Source organism: Arachis ipaensis, chromosome B2 (genome assembly GCF_059453495.1).
Source record: "Arachis ipaensis isolate K30076 ecotype BB chromosome B2, ASM5945349v1, whole genome shotgun sequence".
In the NCBI taxonomy this organism is placed as follows: Eukaryota; Viridiplantae; Streptophyta; class Magnoliopsida; order Fabales; family Fabaceae; genus Arachis; species Arachis ipaensis.
The window spans coordinates 8847860-8865315 of record NC_142437.1 but is presented as its reverse complement, the minus strand read 5'-3'; the positions used below and the strand labels follow the sequence as shown (position 1 = coordinate 8865315).

At 31.2% G+C, this 17456-nt stretch overlaps 1 protein-coding gene and 1 pseudogene across 2 annotated transcripts; one reads left to right on the top strand and one right to left on the bottom strand.

Annotated features, from left to right (window-relative positions):
* Positions 1-552: 552 nt before the first annotated feature.
* On the bottom strand, positions 553-5576 carry LOC107624784 (glucose-6-phosphate 1-dehydrogenase, cytoplasmic isoform). 2 transcript variants are annotated; one of them, XM_088504735.1, is made up of 17 exons: positions 5302-5576; positions 5095-5198; positions 4869-5004; positions 4649-4734; positions 4320-4386; positions 4012-4198; positions 3664-3821; positions 3505-3573; positions 3306-3364; positions 3022-3058; positions 2801-2872; positions 2378-2525; positions 2159-2287; positions 1863-1933; positions 1381-1493; positions 1125-1170; positions 553-1046 (listed from the first exon to the last, which is right to left on the bottom strand). In XM_088504735.1, the coding sequence occupies exons 3-17, from the start codon at positions 4992-4994 to the stop codon at positions 885-887; spliced, it is 1530 nt and encodes a 509-aa protein (XP_088360861.1). In that variant the 5' UTR covers positions 4995-5004; positions 5095-5198; positions 5302-5576; the 3' UTR covers positions 553-884. The 2 variants fall into 2 exon arrangements, with proteins under 2 accessions (XP_088360861.1, XP_088360862.1); XM_088504736.1 differs by having other exon boundaries at positions 5095-5201; positions 5302-5559.
* A 5639-nt stretch (positions 5577-11215) lies between these two features.
* On the top strand, positions 11216-15643 carry LOC110269157 (glucose-6-phosphate 1-dehydrogenase, cytoplasmic isoform-like; annotated as a pseudogene).
* The last annotated feature ends 1813 nt before the right edge of the window (positions 15644-17456 follow it).

Here is a 17456-nt window from a genome sequence, read left to right as displayed (position 1 = left end):
TTTTACTTTAATTATTCGAATATTATTTATAAAAATTAATATCTTTTGAATATTTTTTTCGACAAAAAATAAGTATAATTTTTGTTACGAATTTTAATATGATTATCTTTTCTATTTTTATTATTATATAAATATATACACTAGAGATTTAAATTTTTCTAAAGTGAAAAATTAAAAACTTAATTACCCTTAAATTAAGATAATAAAATTTACACGGATCACACCTAATCAAATTTACGAATACAACATGAATTAGTGATTAATTATCTATTTTGTCATTTTACAATTTTTTTTTTCATATATTAGTATTAGGACAACTATTTTGTTGTGATTTCGTTCTTCCATCATAATACCTTTTGTGGACATTTTATTCCTCAAATTGGATAGTAATTTTCAAAAGTAATTTATTAAAAGTAGTTTTTAAAAATAACATTTTAAATATTATAATGGAATGAAGATGAATGGATTAACTTGCCCCACATTACACTAAAGACAAACATAAACATGCGTATGCAAACCAAATCCAAAAAAAAAAAAAAACAATAAATAACATACCCAAGCAACTCGACTTTGAAGATAGTACAGTTCTTAGAAAATCCATAAACTAGTACCCACCCAAGTCTTAGAAATAGGACATGATAAATTAAATCGTACCTTTATTTCTTGCAACTACTAACATATAACAAGCTGAGAACACCTAGTAAATATCATCTTTCTCCTTCAATTCTTTGGCACTCACAAGGTTTACACATTTAAACTTCTTCCTAAGAACCCTAGCCAAACACACCGCATCAACTTTTCCAGTCACCACCAATTTGTCTCTATCATCACCTTCCAATGCCACTGAGCTTACACCTGAATAATAATAATAATGTTGATGATGATTAGTGGTCGTCAACTAAAAACCCGGGTGTTTCAGCATAGCCCGCTTTTCGCAGCAATTCAAAGGCCTCTTTCGGGCCATAACCGTATGCCTCATAAGGGAGTGGCTTGAACTCCCCTCTATCAATTCTGTGCAATAACGGGGTGAAGATCTTCCATGATGCCTGATATAGTTAAGCACATTACATTAGTCTTTCAAGGATATATGAAACATTGTATCAAACCATGTAACAATTTGTTACCTCTAATTCATCTCTACGAATGAATTGTTGCTGATCGCCTCTAATCCTGCAAAACGTGATACAATTGCCATTATTATTCAACTCAAATCTGTTTCTTTCGAACTATCGAACTGATTGGTAAGTCATCCGTTAGTGTTATTATGTGGCTTCGATGTATAATAAAAGAATGCTAGAAAAAATTGATAATTCATAAAATAAGAACTGGGAAAGTGAATATTGATAATTCATAAAATAAGAACCGGGAAAGTGAATATACGTGTCGAGAATGAGATTCTCATAAGCATCCTCAATGGTAACCCCTTCCTTCCGCCAGTAGAGCAATTCCTGTTCACTTTGATGTGTGGACATATCCAAATTACCTAGCTTGTACTGCAACAACAGCAGATATCATGGATTTGTAAAAGTCTTATGCAGCAAATGCATAATCTAAAATTCTAATATATAATGGTTTTAAAATACACTACATTAAATTATCAAGAGAATGAATACAAGAAATCAATAGATGGAGTGCACTTCTTCAGTGATTCGGCAAGAAGATTTAGTCTGATTATTACAAGTTGAGATAAAAATAAAATAATTTTGGATTTAACCGTGCCAATTCCGCATTTAGATATCCCGAAATTTGATTCCAAACAGTGTATTGGGAGATCTATATTTGCTATATGAACATCAAACTTCCAATCTCAATAAATGTATCTGACAATATAGAGAATCGTCGAAACGTAGGCGATCATATACCACAAGCTTCGTGTAAATAGTTTCTAAAGGCTGTAGGCAGATACGAAACCCATTTCTCCGATGCTTCTGACCTAGACATGCACAAGTTTACAGTGAGGATTCGTTTTGCAGACATCAATATTTTGATGAATGAGGTAAAGTATTTACTAGAAAACATTTATATTCACTTTCAAAGCCGATAAAGAACATGTATCTATGCTTGTCATGTTTGCGATTATGGATTATTGAGATGATCAACATCTCAATACTTTTTATGTATGAAGAGATAACACCCAAAAATGAAAAAGGTACGGTACCAGGAAATATCAGGAGAATTTCATGAGGAACATCCTTGAAAATATCATCAGGAACATCCTTGAATTGAACTCGTATCTCTGTTTTTCTAGAATCTAAGGCCTTCCCTGCTCTTAGTATGAAAGGAACACCTGATGCCAAAAAGAAAATCATGGAATGCATGACGACATAATTATGTTTATTTTCCTTTGGGAAGAAAAATGCTAAAGATTTTATCATACCTTCCCATCTTTCGTTGTGTATGCGCAGAATAACAGATGCAAAAGTTGGAGTGTTCGACTCATCAGGTACGGCTGGGTCATCTCTATAGCCCTCATATTGTCCAAGAACAACCTCATCGTCACTAATGGGTACTACTGATTCAAGAACCTGCATTTTTTGTGACCAATAGAAAACACTTTAGACTTTGATTGCATGCTATGGAACATCTCAAAATCTACATAAATATTGAAGTGCAACAACGAAAGGTTCCGGTTATGAAAATATCTCATTGATTCAATTGAAATTTGCAAGTATGAGAACCCGATTTAAAAGGAGAACAAGGATTTTCTGTCTGATATTGATGGCCTCATATCAGAAAAGTCAAATGAAATAGCAGCATAACATGATAATTTTGGCATAAATTGAAGGGAAAATGCGCACACCTTCACTCTCTCATCCCGAATGTGCTCAGGATTGAGAGAAACAGGCCTTTCCATAGCAACCAAGCAGAGAACCTAAACGGTAGAAAAGTGATGAGAAAAATTCAACATATTCGCTATCTTATGAGCTATGATTTAACAGAAGCGTCCACTTGACAAGACAAAATAATTATAACAATGTCAAAGTATATTATTCTATATCATTATGAAAATAAAGAGCTCACCTGAAGCAGATGGTTTTGAATAATGTCTCGGATAATTCTGCCAAATTAAAAGTTGTACACTAATGATTTATACTTCCACAGGCGTAATAAGAGAAATTCTATACAAAACGAATAATAGATATTCAATATTGATGCATATAAAAAAAATGAAAAATCAAAGTTCAACTTTCAATATCATCAGTGAAAGTAAAATTGCTATACAGAAATTCTTTTCATTAGTATCTCTCACTCATCATTTGAAAGCATCATTGAATAATTTGACTAAAGCAAAATTCTACACATACCCATATTGATCAAAATATCCACCATGGACTTCAACTTTAAAATCCTCTTTGAAAATTATCTGCAATGAAATCAGCAGCCAAATGTTCATTTGGTGTGCACATCCAAAAAAATGTTGACAAGATTAACCCTTAAAAGTTACAACCTTGGGTGAAACCATTAAGCCAATTCCGTAACTTTGACTTAAAAAAAGAATCTCACCTGTACATTGTCGATGTTGTCACGGTTCCAAAGAGACGAAAACAATTGATTTGCGAAACGAAGTACCAACTGCCGATATGAATAAAATGAAAAGGGTTAGATAGAGCTCATGGAGCAAACAATAAGTATTAAGTACATCATCATGTAACCACTTTTTACCATTTTCTGCACTAGTTCTTTTCCCAAGTAGTGACCAATACGGTAGATTTGTGGCTCCTCAAACAACTCTCCAATCTGAGTACTTAGTTCTTCTGCAGATTCTAGGTCCTTTCCAAAAGGCTTCTCAACAACAATGCGTGTCCACCCACCAAGATTGGCTAAGAAAAGGCAGCAAATGTAACATCAATAGAAACAAAAGTTAGACATTATTCTTTCCTTTTTAATCGATACATAATAAATAATAACGCATGCAGTCACCCTGTAAATCCAAAATCTACACCGGCAGCAGCTGTATTTATAGCATTTAAACATAAAATATATGTTAGAACCATAGATTATAACTCTTACATTTATTCATGCAACAAGCCTTGATCATCTTGCAAACAGATGGATATACTGAAGGAGGAAGTTCAAGATAGAAAAGCCGCCGAGACGAACCCCCTCTGCTGTTTTTCGAATATTCATGCTCTGAAATCTCTTTCTCCAACAAGCGAAAACCTTCCTCAGAATCGTAAGAGCCACTTATGTATTTGATCTAAATGGAAGAGAAAAAATGAGACAGAATGAACATTTTAGGCTGATCAGAAGTGTTTTTTAGTGAGACTAAAATGAAATTTATATACAAGTACAACAACGCAAACAAGGGAAATGCTAACCAGATTCAGAAAATCCCATACATCTTCCACCTGTTCCGGGGAATCATCTTCGTCAGGAATAAGATACCTGCACGAGTCATGTTTGTTATGCTTATAAACAGTTTAGATACTATAAATTAAAATCTATGAACTAATAGGATAACGCAGTTTCTATAGAACAACTTGGTGAAACAACCCGCGAACAAGAATTCATGAAATGTTGACCATAGAAAAAAGTGTATAGTAAAGATTTCTTGGCTAATTCAAAGGAAACAATTGCAACCATAAACTCGTCTCCATAAATATTTGGAAAAAGGAAGATGCACTTTTCTCTCTGGAAAAAGCCTCACTCTCGCAATTGATCTCTCAGTTCGTCATCAGAGACTTCTGTCCTTGCATAACCAAAAATTTGAACTTCTGTTGGCGGTAGTAATCCCTAAAAATAAATTCACCAAGTGTAAGAAACAAATCCTTCAAGAAAAAGGAAACAACTATTAGAAAATATCCCATCTACAAAAAGAACAATAGCAAAGACTTTGATATATTGCTCTATAAACAGAAGGCACCAACCTTCTCATACAGGTGGAAAAGTGCCAGAAACAACGACTTCTTCTCAGCCAGATCACCAGAAGCACAAATCAAAACAATGGAGAATGAGCCAGTTTCAGATACATTTGAAGACTCTCTTGTTCCCATCCTTTAGCAACTATTTATCACGTATCAAATCAGAAGAAGAACTTAGAATCTCTTCCCCAGAATCTCCCTCATCTTTTTACAAAAAGCCCACTCTACTTACTCAAGAATTAGGGAAGTGCTTTTCGTACGATTCGCTTGCCCAAGTTCAAACTTTTCCCGTGGAAGGACAGGAAAGGGGAAAGCTCAGAGGAGAGAGTGATTCAGCTGCTAACAAGCGCACCAAAGAAAAATGAAAACACCCCTTTTAACTACCAAATTTATCAAAATTGATCCAGATAGAAACAAAAATAAAAAGCTACAAACTTACTTTTATCAAGCAAAGAATATTAGGATCCAAGTGTGAATCCAGAGCAGAACTGCAGAAGAGAGTAGCAAAGTCAAGTCATCAAGATGAACACTACCTTCTTCTTCTTCTTCTTGCAAAAGCCTAAACCTCGATTGATTCTTGGTTAATTATACCGTAAAGATCAAAGATTACAGATATTCCTTTTCAAGTAATGATATATATCGAGTATCGACATGTATCTAGAAGGTGATTGTCAAGCTTTGCATTAGTGTCATTCAGGATTGGATGTGATGGAAGGGCCGGCTTGTAATGAGCCATGGCTGGAGTTGTACCGCGGATCAGGCCTAAAATGGGTATGGGCCTATGGGTGAGTGGCTATGCTCTTTTTGGACCTTGTAGTTTTTTATCCCGAACTGATTGACTGTATTTTTATAAAGCTGTATTTATTGTAATATTAGAGTTAAACAAAATTATAATTTTAAATTATTTTATTAAAATTAATTTGAATTGTAATAATTTAATTAATAAATAAGTAATATGATATGTATTGTTCGTATTTTTTTAGATATGGTATTAAATGATGAGAAAAGAACAAAAAGGTCCTTAACTTTTTGCCTTGCAGACATTTTTGTCCCTGACCATTGAAAAATACTTTTAAGTCCCTGACCTTCACAAAATTTGGACAGATCAGTTCCTAACGAAGGCATTTGGACGGATCAGTCCCTGGCGGAGGCATTTGAACGAAAATGTCTGCGGAGCAAAAAGTTAGGGACCTATTTGTCCTTTTCTCTAAATGTATTAACTCGAATGTAGGTATTAAGTATATAAGAATTATGTTTGAATTAAGAATTCTTTAAATGAAATTATCCCGTTTAAAATATTTAAATTATGATTTCAATCATAAATTACAATTATGATTTAAAAAAATTTCTTTGATATGATATTACATTTTTTTGCACTTTACTATTAATATATTGATATTGCAAGTCTAAATTACAATATTTTACTAAATCTTGACTGAAAAAGAAAATAGTTACGTGTTTCTATCATCTAATTTATCTATCTATTCTATCTATTCTTCTATTCTATTATATAAAAATCAGATTTCTGACACTTAATGATGGAGCTGACGTGTCATGCTTCTGAGAGTGTTTCTCGATTTATTTCTTTTAACTCATTAAATACAAGTTATTACGATAAACTAACTATATCAACTAATTGATTTGATTAGATATTTAAATATCATATAATTTATTATAATTTATATCAATTTAATTTAGTAGTATTTTTTAATTTATTTGTTTTAATATTTTGTTAGTATTTTTTAATTTATTAAACTAAATTTATTGTGTGTACTAATTAATTAATTTGATTAATTTATTAGTCATTAAAATAATAAATCTATAAATAAAATAGGCAACTGAGATATTTTCAACTAATAATCAAATCAAATTAAATCAAATATATTAAGCTAAATTTAAATCATGTGAATTAAGGACTAAATTAAAATAAGATAATTTCCTACTTATTCAAGTTGATTGCAATAAATACAAATTAATTTTGTTAAATAATCATAGTTGTCGGGTTTACTATATATAGATGGCCACACAAAATTATAAGAATCGTGATTTTTATCATTCTTGCTATTTCAATTCTTTTTTTCTTCTTCTTTTTTTTTCCTATATGTATAATTTCTTTTATATATAAATGTACCCAAAATGAGAAAATACGGATGAGTATTTTATTGATTATTTGTTTGATGAATATATCTCAATTTAAGCATTTTACTACTATAGATGGAAGTTGACCTGTAGCAATTCAAAGTAGCCAATGTATTTTTTTATAGTATTAGATAGCAATTCAAAGGTATTTAAAGGTATTTTTATAGCAATTCAAAGGTATTTAAATTATTTTCATATAATAAAAGTGATACGCTTCAAAAAATATTTATATATAATTTATTAACAAATATATGAGATATTTATTATAATTTTTTTTTTAATAAAAATATCATTGTATTAAAGTGATGCATTTTAAAGATGTATAAATGAGATTTTTATTAAAAAAATTACAAGATAGCAAATGCTATTTTATTTTAATTTTATCCTTAATATTTAGTTTTAATTTTACCTTTACGGTTTTAATATGTTTCAATTATATCATTAGTGTGAACAATATTAGTTATAACTAATCAATTATATTATTTGATTTGACCAAAATTAAATAAACATCAAATTATTTAATAAATTATAAATAAAAAATAAAATAAATGAATTTTATTTAAATTATTCTCTTATTATTTTTTATATCTAAAAATCAGAATGTACTTTTACGTATTTTGATTAATAGTTCTTAAAGGAGTTATTATTTTATTTACTAATATTTTAAATTTTTTATAATATTTTCATAAAACTTGATTAATAAGTTCTTTTTCACAATTCTTTTCTTGAATTTTTTAACAAAAATATAACTTAATTTTTGTCTTTCATCTTTTATATTCATTGATTATACAAATTTTTTTGTAGTGTTTTTTTACAACTACATGTATTATTTTTCTGTCTTTTTTTACTTTTTTAAAATTATTTTATTACCTTATTTTTAATTATTTATTTTACTTTCACTCCTCGTATGTTTATTGTATTTCACTTTATTTTTAATTTTATAGTTAACTTTTAATTATATAAAATTTAATAGTTTCTTTTAAAACATGCTTAAATATATTATCTATTATATACAATCATTAGGATAAACAATGAAATATAAATTGAATATATAATTTAATTTTAATTTAAACTAAAAACTAAATGAATTGTCCGAAAAATAGCAACCAATTTTGTTTTTAATTTCTCTATAATTTATTTAAAGGTAAAAATCTCTCTATAACCATTAACATCGCCGATACAAAATTATAAGTCTTTATAAAATAAATAACATATATATAGTTTTAAAGTTATTAATTATAGATTATGGAAAAATTTTTTTAAAAATTATGGATTAACATGTAATTTTTTTATATATATTTTTTAAATTTTCAGACTTATCAATATTTAAGTTGTCTATACATCACTTTTCAAAATATTATGATTTCACAAGTTATAATATGTGGGGTAAATCACCTTTATAAATCATTTGCAAACCAATTTTACGTATATTCCCCAAAGTAAAAAAGGCTATGCGCATGTCTCAATTTACATATCTATGTAAATTAAATTTATGGAGTTTGAATTATGTGTTTTCGTAGTAAATCGAATCTATAAGATTTGAATTACTTGAATACTATCTATGCTACTAAGTGAGTATAAATCGAACCTTATTACTTCAATTTAGTATGCACTATATAAATCGAAATTTATAGATTCGATTTAGTAGGGATGACATCATTCGAATTCTTTGAATTCAATTTACTCTCAAATCACAATGTCAAGTAATTCAAATCCTATAGATTCGATTTACTACTTATTTCCCTAATTTGAATTCATTGAATTCGATTTATGTAAAAATATAAATGGATACAATTAGTTAACGTTTTTGGATTTGGGGGATTTAGGTAATTTTGGGGCGGTTTTGATTTATCAACGTAAATTAATCTAATATGTTATATTAGTTATTGTTATATATATGAAAAATGTGACTTATTTATGCATTATCTAAATTAGAAGAATTTGTAGGAAAATAAAATGTTGTAGAAGAAAATGAATGGAAAAATCAAATTTTCATTATTTGGATCAACAAAAAATTGAATGGAAAACATACAAGTGTATGTGGAGCTCATGTAAATTTTTTCTCTTTGAGAAGAAAACTTACGAAGAAGTGTATACATGGATAAAAATATAGAGTTACCATTTGAATTATAATTTATATATAATATATAAAAACATTAATATAATTTTAGTCTATTTTTTTTTTCTCTTCTTACTTTTCCTTTCCATCCAAGCAAAAGAAAATTTTTCTTCTATTTTCTTTCCATTCATTTTTTCTTCATCTAAACAGCACACAAAAAAATATACTTTTCTTTCCTCATTTTTTTTCTTTCCTTTTATTTTCCATCTTATATCCAAACAATAGCTCAGTGTTTATCCATTTATCTTCTATTAATATTGTTATAACAAGGATACATGTAACTTTATAAAAATGATATAACCTAAACTTTGATTATCTGAGAATTTATTAAGTGGCTAGAATAGCTCCACGTCACGAACCAATGAATGCTAGCAATGGGGATGATCACAAAAACAGTCAAAACAGGTATTTGCAGAGATTACTCCCATTTTGGAGCTAGATTGAGACTCGTGAAATCTTCAAGACCTGCCACGCGAAAATGGATGGGGACTAGGGATGGCAAATGGATCGAAATCCGTTGGGCTGACTTGCATAACCCGCCAAAAAGGCGAGTTGGGCTGGAAATTTGAGACCGTCAAACTTAAAAAGCCTGCCTACCTCGCACTGCCTAATCCCGCTGGGCCAATCTTTTATTTTGTCAAGGTCATTTTTTTACAAACTTCTATGATGTTATTGATCTACAAGAGGATGAAGATGATAATTGAAGATGTTCTAAGTTATATTTTGGATTATGTTTTATGTTTGATTGATTATAAACTTGAAGATGTTTAATTATATATTTTGGACAATATTTGTTTTGCTTTGAACAATGTTGATTTTATTATTTTGTTTCAAAAAATTTGGTTTATAATTATAAAAACTTTAATGTGTGTGAATTTAAAAATTATAATTTTTTTATATCTTTAGAAATTATTATATGTATTGTTTAATATTTAATGGTTTATAAAAAAAAGGAGAGCCCGCCAGCTTACTATTAGGCGAGGTGGGGCGGGCCAATCCGTCAGATAGCAAGCTTTTGGCAAGACAGGGCGGACTTTTCCGTTTGCCACCCCTAATGGGGACACGAACATAAGTACCCATCCCATGGAACCTATTAAATATACGCGAATATAAAATTATTAATTTATCCTAGTTTATATATACATCAATCAATTTATTGAATTTAGTAACCCTAATTTCTGCCTTCAATTCGAATTCTTCCTTTTTCTTTCGGACTCATTTTTTAGTCTCGATCCTCTCTCTCTCTCTAACTCATTTTCTCTGCCTCTCAAGTCCGTCACTACGTCGCTCAGTATCGTTCCAAAAATTATGTTATGTTATTATGTTGGAATATATTTTTATGTTTTCTCTTTTTGAAATGTTATTTTTCATGTCGAATATGTTATAAATTGTGTTGAATTATATTGAATTGATTATTTTATGATTATTATATTATGTCTTTTTGTATTAATTTTTTTCAAAAGTTTTCAAAGAATATTCGTAGATAACTGAGGAGATCTGCATATTAAACAAGAACTTACAATGATGGAAAAGGAACCAGGACATTTTTTCTTAAATAGGAGTGAGGGATGAGAAGGGGACTTCTCACGCTCCGCTGAGTACTCATTACCATATCTAACTAACAACGGAGATCCAACTTGAACCGATTTAAGAGGGGATGCATGGACTTCATCTGCATTGGGCCTTAAGGTAATAAACCTAAGTCGGATTTAGGAACCTAACAATATATTTTAGTTGATCTTGCTTGCATTGAATTCTTACTAGATCAAAATATATCTTGGATTAATATTTTGAGTCATTGTGATAGCAAATACTATACTATTTAATATTATAACACTTAGTATATGTAAAAGTTGGATATATTTACAATACATTTTTTAATTCAAATTAAAAAATTAATTATCTCTTTTTTAGTTTTAAATATTATTTTTTACTGTAACGAAAAAGTGAAAATAACAATAATCACTCACGCAATTAAATTAGATAATCTTAATATATACATGACACTATATATATCAAGAATTATTATATATGATATATAATTTTTTTTCTTTTCTGTAATGACTATTTATATAATTTATTGAATACTTTTTTTATCTTAATATTTAATAAATTTAACATACAAAATATTATTTAACATACAAAATAAATAACTAAAGTCATTATCTAAGACAATAAGTATAATAGTACAAATATTTATTTATTTATTAGTAGTGAAAAATATGTAAATAATATAAATTGATATTTTTTTAGTATAAAAGTAATAATAAAGGTTATTAATTAAGTTAATTACATAATTAAAAAATTATGAAAAATTTCTTAAATAATAATAAAAAATAAGATCACTATTTTTACATATTACAAATTTTATGAAAAAAAAATTTTGGATAATAAATCAATCCTCAATAGATTATACATTAATTCTGTCAAAAAAATTAAATAATTAATATATTGGATATTATTATTTACGTACTAATATAATATATATTATCGATTACTAAGTTTATAATTAATTTTTAATCCAATTTTCGGTAATTAAAATTTAAATGATTGAAATTATTAAATACTAAATATTTTGTATCTAATTAATTTATTTTTTATTAAAATTAAAAAAAAACTTGTTAATTAAATTTAAATTTAAATTTAAATTTAAGTAAGAAAATAAAAAAATATTTTAAATTTTATCTCACTAACCAAAATTAATTTCATAATAAAAAATTACTTTGTACATCATATATATTATAAAATAATATAGTCATTTGCTATTTTTTAATGGTAAATATTATCATACATCTTGTGCTATTCTTGATCATGATGCAGAATCTGTCCCTGAAAAGTTAGTTAGAGGGATTTACAGGCGATTGGACCTGTGGATACTCAGGCTAGAAGGAGTGTACCTTGATGTCATCCTTTTCGAGGACACCCCTTTCAAGATTATCGATGGTAGAGAGCTGGTGGCTAACCCATGGGACATGCCTGCTCCTTATCCAACAAATTTCGCAATCCTCTCGTCTTCCTCTTCATCCTCGTCACATATTCTGACATTGCCTTTGAAGAAGAGTGAGCCCTTGGACCTCTACCAGTCCTTGCGCAATTACTTTGTCCTCAAATACTCCGAGAGTGTGGCAAAGCGACTAGAAGGCCTTCTTGAAAATGGTAAACAAATTGCGTAGTGAAATGCTGCGTGATGACCTCCCTCTACCCATGCGCCGGGACTGCCTCATCCGCTATTTCAAATGCCTTTGCATGATTGAGCCTTTGTTCCCCATGACTACCTCACCCAACCCACCTATCTTTGTTTGGTACAATGCCTTCAACCCACATCAGGACTCCTCTCAGCACAACATCCATTTGGAGAAGGCCTCTGTTCTCTTCAACCTGGGAGCCTTTGGCTCCCACATTGCTCTCTCCTGCGATCTCACCACCCTCCAAGGCCAGCGCATTGCCATAAACGCTTTACATGATGCTGCATATTGGTTCTTAATACTAACGCATGAGGCTGAGAAGGCATCTGCCACCATTGACTTGACAATAAGCTGCGCCCAGATTCTGCGCTAGATAATAACAGCTACGATTGCTGACTTGGAATGCAAGTTTCCTCAACCTCGTTTTGTATCACATTCTGTTGGATGTCCTGTATGAATCGTCATCTACCTTTTCAATTGATCTTTTCTTAGCACATTTGATTTTTGTCAATCTTGATTTGTTAAATTGTTTGATTGCGATGATGTAGGTTTCTCTGCTTTATTGGAAAGCTTTTGAACTGTCGCCATTGGGGCCTTTAGCTGAGACTTGTCTTGTTAAATCCTTGATACCTAATTATCTTGGGTCTAATTTGAGAACCTGCCATAATGAATTTATACCCAAGGTTGTAACTTTTAAGGGTTAATCTTGTCAACATTTTTTTTTATGTGCACACCAAATGAACATTTGGCTGCTGATTTCATTGCAGATAATTTTCAAAGAGGATTTTAGAACTAAAGTCCATGGTGGATATTTTGACCAATATGGGTATGTGTAGAATTTTGCTTTGGTCAAATTATTCAATGATGCTTTCAAATGATGAGTGAGAGATACTAATGAAAAGAATTTCTGTATAGCAATTTTACTTTCACTGATGATATTGAAAGTTGAACTTTGATTTTTCATTTTTTTTATATGCATCAATATTGAACATCTATTATTCGTTTTGTATAGGATTTCTCTTATTACGCCTGTGTAAGTATAAATCATTAGTGTACAACTTTTAATTTGGCAGAATTATCCGAGACATTATTCAAAACCATCTGCTTCAGGTGAGCTCTTCATTTTCATAATGATATAGAATAATATACTTTGACATTGTTATAATTATTTTGTCTTGTCAAGTGGATGCTTCTGTTAAATCATAGCTCATTAGATATCCAATATGTTGAATTTTTCTCATCACTTTTCTACCGTTTAGGTTCTTTGCTTGGTTGCTATGGAAAGGCCTGTTTCTCTCAATCCTGAGCACATTCAGGATGAGAGAGTGAAGGTATGCGCATTTTCCCTTCCATTTATGCCAAAATTATCATGTTATGCTGATATGAGGCCATCAATATCAGCAGAAAATCCTTGTTCTCCTTTTAAATCGGGTTCTCATACTTGCAAATATCAATTGAATCAGTGAGATATTTTCATAACGGGAACCTTTCATTGTTGCACTTCAATATTTATCTAGATTTTGAGATGTTGCATAGCTTGCAGTCAAAGTCTAAAGTGTTTTCTATTGGTCACAAAAAATGCAGGTTCTTGAATCAGTAGTACCTATCGGCGACAATAAGGTTGTTCTTGGACAATATGAAGGCTATAGAGATGACCCAACCGTACCTAATGACTCAAACACTCCAACTTTTGCAGCTGTTATTCTGTGCATACACAACGAAAAATGGAAAGGTATGATAAAATCTTTAGCATTTTCTTTCCAAAGGAAAATAAGCATAATTATCTTGTCATGCATTCCATGATTTTCTTTTTGGCATCAGGTGTTCCTTTCATACTAAAAGCAGGGATGGCCTTAAATTCTAGGAAAACAGAGATACGAGTTCAATTCAAGGATGTTCCTGATGATATTTTCAAGGATGTTCCTCATGAAATTTTCCTGAAATTTTCTGGTACCGTACCTTTTTCATTTTTGGGTGTTATCTCTTCATACATAAAAAGTATTGAGATGTTGATCATCTCAATAATCCATAATCGCAAACATGACAAACATAGATACATGTTCTTTATCGGCTTTGAAAGTGAATATAAATGTTTTCTAGTAAATATTTTTGGGAATAGATCCTCTCAATTGTTAAAAAAAATTGAGGGAGTAAAGTATGATCTCTAACCCTTCATTGCTCTCTCTCTCATTCTTTTTCTTGGTCTCACTTATAAAATTAATGGGGAGATATCACACTTTACTCCCTTAATTGTTAAAAAAATTGAGAGGATCCATTCCCAATATTTTTTCCTCATTCATCAAAATATCGATGTCTGCAAAACGAAACCTCACTGCAAACTTGTGCATGTCTAAGTCAGAAGCATCGGAGAAATGGGTTTCGTATCTGCCTACAGCCTTTAGAAACTATTTACATGAAGCTTATGGTATATGATCGCCTATGTTTCGACGATTCTCTATATTGTCAGATGCATTCACTGAGATTGGAAGTTTGATGTTCATATAGCAAATATAGATCTCCCAATACACTGTTTGGAATCAAATTCCGTGATATCTAAATGCGGAATTGGCACGGTTAAATCCAAAATTATTTTATTTTTATCTCAACTTGTAATAATTAGACTAAATCTTCTTGCCGAATCACTGAAGAAGTGCACTCTATCTATTGATTTCTTGTATTCATTCACTTGATAATTTAATGTTAAGTGTATTTAAAAACCATTATATGTTAGATTTAGATTATGCATTTGCTGCATAAGTCTTTTACAAATCCATGATATCTGCTGTTGTTGCAGTACAAGCTAGGTAATTTGAAGATGTCCACATATCAAAGTGAACAGGAATTGTCCTACCGGCGCGGAAAGAAGGGGTTACCATTCAGGATGCTTATGAGAATCTCATTCTCCACACGTATGTTCACTTTCCCAGTTCATGTTTTATGAATTATCAATTTTTTCTAGCCTTCTTTTATTATACATCCATGCCACATAATAACACTAACGGTAGAGTTACCAATCAGTTCGATAGTACGAAAGAAACAGATTTGAGTTGAATAATAATGGCAATTGTATCGTGTTTTGCAGGATTGGAGGCGATCAGCAACAATTCCTTCGTAGAGATGAATTAGAGGTAACAAATTGTTACATGGTTTGATACAATGTTTCATATATCCTTGAAAGACTAATGTAATGTGCTTAACTATATCAGGCATCATGGAAGATCTTCACCCCGATACTGCACAGAATTGATAGAGGGGAGTTCAAGCCACTCCTTTATGAGGCATACGGTAAAGATAATTGCTGCGAAAAGCGGGCTATGTTGAAACACCCGTTGTTGTAAAGAGCCCGCGATATTAGAGCCCGCGATATTAGTTGCTTATATAATGTATATACAATAAAAACCTTATATGGAGCCCTCCTATATATAATGGGTGGTACTAGTTTATGGATTTTCTAAGAAATGTACTCTTCAAAGTTGAGTTGGTTGGGTATGTTACGAATTTGGTTTGCATACACTTGTTTATGTTTGTCTTTAATGTTGAGCAAGTTAATTCATTCATCTTTGATGGTTTCAGTGGCTAAGAGAAGGGGGGTTGAATCTTAACCCCTTTTTCGCTTGCTAACACTTGCTGGACTTTGAAGAAACTTTTCTGTTTTTAGCTCGTCCCTAGCCACGAGACATTTTCATTTTGTCTCGTCACTTGACACGAGACATTTTTGATTTTTTATCTGAACAGTAAAAACAGAATTGAAGTAGGAAGAGAGAGAGAAGATTACACCCAGATATATCCTGGTTCAGCTGCTAAGTGCAGTGCAGCCTACATCCAGTCTCCATCACAACAATGATGGAATTTCACTATAATCATTCAGATTACAAATTGTAAAGTGCTAACCCAACTTACAAGGGGATTCCCACAGAATCATGAAACACAACATAGACGTACAAAGGAACTCTAAGACATCTATGGCTTTTTCTTTTAATTTTGCACTCTCTGCCTTTTTCCGCTTATGGCTTTTTCATACAAACCTTACTGTTTGCCTTTTTTCATGAGACTCAAGACATGACAAAATTAAACAGAAAAATACAAAACAGAAAATATTGAAGGAGAAGAAGAACTGCTAGCTTAGGTAGCTCTGAGAACTCTGTGCCTTGCACTCTCAAATCTTACTCCTTGCTTCAAACCATGACTGTTCACCTCTTTTATAGAGAAGTGAAGCCTTCACAGTTGAAACACAAACCCGAGCTCAGCTTCTTTTCCTTCACAACAAAACCGGTTCGGCCACAAAGAGAGAAGAGGTAACTCATGCAAAAACCAACATGCAAATACCTCTAGTCCTTCCTTGGTCATCACTCTTCATCAATCCGAGCACTCCATCCTTGGCTTCCTCTCCAAGATGGATTTCTGGCCCTTGATGCTTCATGATGATGATGACTTCATCTGCTTCAATCTCTGCCTTCAACCATCACTTCGCCACTCTAGCTACTCCCTGTGGTGGTTGAGCAGAATCAAAGACAAGCCACGCCTCCAAGATCTTCCTTGCTGGCCGAATCTTCTTCTTCCTTTTTGAGCATGAAGAGCTCGAGATTACCTCACCAAATCTAACCATTCTTGGTGAAAATCTCAGCCACAGCTCATTTTTATTTTAGTATGTTTTCTTGCCATCATTAGCTTGATGGTCTTGATGCATGCTTTCCTTTCCTTTCGGTAGCTCCAAGTAGCTTCCATGGATTCCTGGTTAATAACCGAGGAAGGAAGAAGAAAGAGATGAGAGATAAGAGAGAAAATATTCAATGGATTTGAACAATAATCAATGAACAAAGAGAGAGAATAAAAGTGAATTAAAGTTTCCCACTTCCCTTTGTTGAGTAGCGTGAAGTGTCATAATAGCCATCAAATCAATCTTCTCTCTTTTTCTTATGTTTCCAATGCATTAATTAAGTTTGAATTCCATTCAAAGAAAAGAGATGGGATCCGTTGAGAAGCATGAAAGCACTTCATTTGCTTCATGGATTCGAATAAGGCATGGAAACATTCATCAACATTGGGCTTGGTAGCAATACATTTCATTTTTGGCCCAATATCATTTTCTTCTCAGACCAAAGCATGCTTTAAAACACATTGGGCTTACTGGATTTTAGCCCACTAAAAGCA

Coding starts and splice junctions, on each gene's coding strand:
- LOC107624784 (XM_088504735.1), bottom strand. CDS start 4,994: ATGGGAACAAGAGAGTCTTCAAATGTATCTGAAACTGGCTCATTCTCC. Junction 3,059..3,305: donor GGATATTTTGATCAATATGG/GTATGTGTAGAA, acceptor TTAATTTGGCAG/AATTATCCGAGACATTATTC. Junction 2,873..3,021: donor TTCAAAACCATCTGCTTCAG/GTGAGCTCTTTA, acceptor TCTACCGTTTAG/GTTCTCTGCTTGGTTGCTAT.